The following is a 6,593-nucleotide window of genomic DNA, read 5'->3' on the forward strand; positions in this document are numbered from 1 at the left end:
TTAATTATTATAATTAATATTTAAATAAAAATCTTCTCAATATATTTAAAAAAGAAAATTCTATTGCATATACGTTAACTTGATTGGTCACTTGTAATCTGATTCGACTAATCAGAATTATTCGTATTCAACGATGATTGGATAATTTTAGAGCGCTCATGTAGGTGATTTTTGGAAATGCACAACTGCAATACGCTACTATTAAGTAAAGATCTATCTCTAAAACGAAGATTCTTGTTGAGTTTATGGTCGGCATATAATAATTACTATTTTATAACACGTGAGATTGTCATTGTTCGAATTTTTTATTAAAAAAATGGCTTTACACGTACCAAAAGCACCGGGCGTTGCCCAAATGTTAAAAGATGGTGCTCGTGTAAGTATATATTCATTGATTTATCACGATTCCATGTTGTATTGCAAATTGCTATATTCCAAAATGCAAGAAAAGTAGCATCGATACCGTCATCGACAGCATTACCTTTTATAGACATTTCTGGCACTTTTTATACATATGATTATAAAATATTATAATATTCTCTCTCTCTCATAACTATGTGTGTGTTATATAGTTGCTCTTTAATACGCTTGCAATATTTCATTTTGAAATTATTTCATAATTTATTAACAATTTATAGAATAAAATAAACATGAACTTTTACTTACAATTAATAATTGTAAAATTCTGTATATTTTACAGTCATTAATTGTGTACAAAACATTTAACATTGAGTACAATAATCAATATTACAAAATAAAGCCTATCTTTGTCATCAAGAAAATATTACAAATTTTCTCTTTTGATAGTACTTTTCTGGATTGGAAGAAGCAGTATATAGAAACATATCTGCTTGCAAACAGTTTGCACAATCAGTGAGAACTGCATATGGTCCAAATGGAATGAATAAAATGATTATTAATCATATTGAAAAATTATTTGTTACTAATGATGCTGCTACAATTATAAATGAATTAGAAGTAGAACATCCAGCAGCAAAATTGCTAGTTCTTGCATCGAAAATGCAAGAAGCAGAAGCTGGAGATGGTACAAACTTTGTTATCATATTTGCTGGAGCTTTACTTGAAGCTGCGGAAGAACTTCTTCGCTTGGTATTAAATTTTTTATTATGAAAATGAAATAATTATATTAATAATTTATTATGAAGTAAATAGTTGTAAGAAAGAAAGGTTTGTTTGTTTGCAGGGTATAACCACATCTGAAATAGTTGAAGGTTACGAAGGAGCATTAGAAAAGGCATTGGAGATTCTTCCTACTTTTGTTGTTCATGAAATAAAAGATCATCGAAATAAAGAAGAAATGAAAGCTGGAATCAAAACATCGATAATGAGCAAACAATATGGAAATGAAGAGCTTCTAGCATCTTTCGTTAGCGAAGCATGCGTATCTATTTTACCTGAGAAAACTACATTTAACGTAGATAATGTACGTGTCTGTAAAATACTTGGAGGCGGCTTAATATCCTCTCAAGTAGTAAATGGAATGATATTTAAACGTCAAGTAGAAGGCGATATAACAAAACAATTCAATGCTAAGATAGTTGTTTATACTTGTCCCGTTGATATCACTCAAACTGAAACTAAAGGAACGGTATTAATAAAGACGGCAGATGAGCTGATGCAATTTTCACGTGGAGAGGAATCTCTATTAGAAACACAAATAAAAGCAATAGCAGCTTCTGGAGCTACGGTTGTAGTATCGGGTGGAAAGTTTGGCGACATGGCTTTACATTATATGACAAAGTATAATTTAATGGCTGTACGGATACCAAGTAAATTTGACATTAGACGATTATCAAAGACTGTAGGAGCCACGGCTCTTTCAAAGTTAGTTGCACCGTCCAAAGAAGAATTGGGATACGCAGATTCTGTTTATGTTGATGAATTAGGAGACACTATAGTAGTGGTCTTTAGATTGGATGGAAATGATAGTCGTGTTAGCACTATACTTGTTAGAGGATCTACAGAAAATTATATGGATGATATTGAAAGAGCAATAGATGATGGTGTTAATACATTTAAAGGAATTACAAGGGATGGTAGATTTCTTCCTGGTGCTGGAGCTACAGAAATTGAGTTAGCTGCGCAGCTTGCTGCTTACGCCGACACTTTACCAGGATTAACGCAATACGCGGCACATAGATTTGCTACAGCTTTAGAAGTTTTTCCAAAAACTTTAGCAGAGAATAGTGGTAATCATGCGTCCGAATTACTCTCCAAATTGTATGCGGCGCATAAAGAGGGTAAAAAGACTTATGGATTTGATATCGAGGTTGGCAATATTTTTAATTATAAACATATATGTATTTATAAATGAACTTAATCGTTAGTAAAAATAAATATTTATTTTATAGGCTGAAGGAACTGCTCTTATAGAGACAGTTCAAGCAGGAATCTTAGATCTATTCCTTACCAAGCAATGGGCTCTTAAGTATGCAGTAGAAGTTGCTTGTACTGTACTTAAAGTTGATCAAATTATTATGGCTAAGCGTGCTGGAGGTCCAAAAGCACCAGCTGGTGGAGCCCGTGACGACGAAGAGTAATAATTGGTATCAAATTTGATTAATATTTTATGTTGTCAATTCACAGATGTATTTTAGGATAAATTTACGGTAAAGTAAAAAATTTACGAGCATAAAACCTAACTCTTTGGATCCGTTCTTTTTCTTTTTTTGCTTTGTTTAACATTTATTTTTCACATTTGTTTTAATATTTGTCTTTGTTGAAATATATAATGTATTTATATAAAATTTGTCCCTCTGTATTAGTAGTTATAATATTTCATAAAATAAAACTTATCTTAAAATTCATCTGTTAACTGATATCGATAACGGAAAAACAATACATCAATTGTATTCAAATAGTACTATCTTTAAAAAATGTTATGATTGTATGATATCATCAATCATCATGTCATTTTCACTTCAAGAATTTATTATGCATTCTTGAAAGTTCAGATTTTGCTCAAAAACATTAACGTTTATATCGTTTTATATCTTCATTCCGTATTTACATTCACTCTATTCTATTGATGTATGATTAAAATATTGAATAAAATTATATAAGCTAATATTCCACAATTAGATTTCTTTTTTATTTTTATGTATTAATTTTATAAAATTTATTTTTAATGCTATGTTTTGTAAGAATTTTATTCTTCGACAATGCAAATATGGAACTAGTATTTTTTTTCTATCAGTCATTATTGTTACCATGGAATGTATATAACATTTCATTTTGTAGAATTTTATAGACACTTTTACACGAGGTCTACAAACATTATATAGATTTCATTTGTTGCATAAGTTCTTCCAAGCTTAATTCTGATGTATTTGCTACTTCATTTTCAGAATTAGTTGGTTCTATGGTATAAGCTTGTTTTAAGCCAATATTAACTAACTCAACATTTTCTTCTTTTTCTTCTTCTTCATATTCCTCAACTAAGGAGATTCCTGTCAAACAATTATATTATTATATTATTGAATAATTGGCTACATTATAAATATTTTATTATGCATTTATATAATACATAGTCGATTATAAATTTTATTACATACCATATTCATTATCTTCGTGCAAAGTTTTTGTGTCAGTAATTTTTTCAACAGGCTTTTCAACTTTTGGTTTTGCTTGATATTCTTGTTGTCTTTGCCTGCAATAATTGTCAGCACAATTTGGATTTGGCTTTAACGTCATTGTTGGAAAAAAATCTTGCAATGCGTTGTAACCTAAATAGCATGTTACATCTCCAAAATTAAGTAAAAATTTCAAAGCATTCTGTACCAAAAAGCCTGCTACTATAGCCATAGTTGTGGGTAGGGATGCAGCGCATACACCATCTCTCTTCAAAGTTTTTTCATCAATATTTGATGCAACAACCAAAGGTGGTGCACACTAAAAATAAATGGATTAAAAAAAATAAATATTAGATGAATAAATGATTAATTGTCTAAAGTATCATACAGCAAAACAAGCTGTCTCTCCTGGTATAAGAAATTGAATATGCCCAGAGATTGCGTTTTCTGAAACACCACTTTCTAACCATATTTGATTAAGTTCGTTGCAAGCAGTATTTATTGCCAGACGTGCTTCAAAATTATCCACGCAACTTAAGACCAAATCCACGGGTCCATCTGTTAGACTTGATGTACTAGAATCCGTATTACAGAATGAAAGTTTAGGACTGCACAATGAATTATTGTAGTTTCATATATATAGTAATCAAAATTTTATATATATATATATATAGAAGTATACCTTATTGTAGCCATAAACTTTTTAAAGTTATCTATAGTTGTAATATTATAACAATGTGGTTCAATTTCTACATCAGGATTAATATCTTGTAAAGTTTTGGCAGCAGCTTGTACCTTACTATGTCCTGCTTGATACGGTTGAAAAAATAATCTATTCATATTTGCTAATTCCACTTTGTCATAATCAAAAATAATTAGCTAAAATGCATAATACTTTTTTTATACAAATATAACAGAAAGTAACATTACATATACTTCAAATAATTGTTCTTCTGACCTTTCCTATACCACATCTTGTTAACATTTCTGCAGCTACACTACCAACTCCTCCCACCCCAACGATAGCTACTGTTTTTTCTCGTATACTTTCATAATTATTAACAACACCCATACGTTTTAATGCCATTAGTCGACTATAAAAAATATAATAAAAAATCTATAAAAGATATAACATATAATAATAATACAAATATATTTGTTAATTGATCGTTTAAATACCTGTAAGGGTTAGAATCTACGACTTCACTAGACATATGTTCAGGTTTTTTACGATTAGTACTTTTAGAACTCCCAGGTAAATCCATCGAGAGTCCCCGTATTTCTATCACACTTGGATCTTCGAACTTAGTATGTAATCCTTCCATTATTTTTCTTATTTAAAAATGTATAATTAATTAAATTATCGAAATGTTGTAATAAGTTACAAATGTCAAAATTGAAAGGGTAAGTAGTAATTACACATGAGGCAGTGCGAGATAAAATGAATTAAAAATGACTTAATAGTAGCATCTAGCGATAGGAATAAGTAATACAAATCTCGACTTACTTTTGCGTCGATAAATTAGGAATTGAATAGACCAATAACCAGTAGATATATTTTTCAAACTAATTGTAAGCAAAAAATAAAGAAGTACATAAAAGCTCACAAGTCCCCTTTTTTATCTATGCAGTATCATTTTTCTTACCACTGAGACCACCTTAGGTCGGTACTTAACGCGATGACGGTAAGAATGCAGTATTCATTGATATTACATTTAATTTTCAGTATATAAACATGTGTGTGCCTTCAGAAATGCATTTATACGTATATTTTAATATTAAGTATATTAACACTTTGTTCTTTAGTAATTCCTACTGAAAATACTTCATTTTTTATATATGTATAGTAAATACAAAGTAGAATAAAGATAAAAGATAAAAGTGGTTGAGTAAAAAAGTAAGACCATAAGATGTATTACAAAGTTTCTGCTTTTGTTTGATATTATTTAATTTTTTAAATGCAAAGTGTTAATAATAGGTTCATCGATTAGATTAAATATCTGTTGAGGCATTCAACGCGTGTTAAAAAAGGAGAAAGCAAAAACCAAAAAGAACAGAAAAAAGAAACAATTATTTAATCATCAATTTAGTTTATTTCAATAATAGAGCACAAGAGTAAAACATACACTTAATGCGAGACACGTACACATATGTATTATTTAGTAAACTTCTTATTATATATACAGAGGTATGCTGTGTATATTTCCTGCGTTAAAACGGAGATAATAAATTGTTCACAATTTTATTTTTAATTACTTAGCTTTTTCAGACGCTACAAGAGATCCTTCGTGTTTTACAACGCGTTAGAATATTCAAGCTTTTTTTTTTTATCTGTATATTATGTAAATATATTTACGCAAATGTGTATGTGTGTTGTATGTATTTTGTCGTATAATAAAATAATAATAATAATTAATAATAATTAATAATAATAAAATACAATAAATTTATATATATAATATAAGAGTATAATTACAACACGATAATATTTCTAATATCTCATTTTAAAGATAATTTTCAATATTATCATTTATAGATGGTTGTTTCGTTTTTTAAACACTTATTATAACGTTTACCGATAATTTCATACTTTCTTTCTTTTACTCCGTTTTATACTTTCGTATTTGCGTAGAAACTCTTAAAACGACAAATTAATCGAACACACATAAACATTTTCTTTAATTTTCTATAATCGAAGGATTTACTCCAGTTATTTATATTTATATACGTATTATTAATAATAATTGAGATTAATTGCATAATTTAACTATATTATGATGGGTTGAAGAGGAGGATAGGGGGAAGGTGAGTCAGGAAGATGGGAATGATTTTTTTATTGTGGATTCTATTAAAAGTATTTTTATAGATAATCCGCTACGTTTGGCATTCGCCTGATATGCGCGTGATATTCTTGGCCGCAGACAATGCGATCACAATAGTTTTTCGCGATATGTAATAATAAGATATAATATAATATATATATATATATATATATATATA

At 29.0% G+C, this 6,593-nt stretch overlaps 2 protein-coding genes across 2 annotated transcripts; one reads left to right on the forward strand and one right to left on the reverse strand.

The window, feature by feature from the left end:
• The first annotated feature begins 186 nt into the window (after positions 1-186).
• On the forward strand, positions 187-2,651 carry LOC106786528 (T-complex protein 1 subunit theta). The gene is made up of 4 exons (XM_014748005.1): positions 187-376; positions 808-1,110; positions 1,205-2,290; positions 2,373-2,651. Exons 1-4 carry the CDS (start codon positions 317-319, stop codon positions 2,559-2,561), a joined length of 1,638 nt encoding a protein of 545 aa, XP_014603491.1. The 5' UTR covers positions 187-316; the 3' UTR covers positions 2,562-2,651.
• Positions 2,308-5,044, reverse strand: LOC106786529 (ubiquitin-like modifier-activating enzyme 5). Its single transcript, XM_014748007.1, has 6 exons — positions 4,773-5,044; positions 4,552-4,687; positions 4,276-4,472; positions 3,982-4,168; positions 3,576-3,912; positions 2,308-3,470 (listed from the first exon to the last, which is right to left on the reverse strand). The coding sequence occupies exons 1-6, from the start codon at positions 4,916-4,918 to the stop codon at positions 3,298-3,300; spliced, it is 1,176 nt and encodes a 391-aa protein (XP_014603493.1). The 5' UTR covers positions 4,919-5,044; the 3' UTR covers positions 2,308-3,297.
• Positions 5,045-6,593: the final 1,549 nt, after the last annotated feature.

This window comes from Polistes canadensis, unplaced genomic scaffold, assembly GCF_001313835.1.
Source record: "Polistes canadensis isolate GaletaPanama2010 unplaced genomic scaffold, ASM131383v1 scaffold_75, whole genome shotgun sequence".
NCBI lineage: Eukaryota > Metazoa > Arthropoda > Insecta > Hymenoptera > Vespidae > Polistes > Polistes canadensis.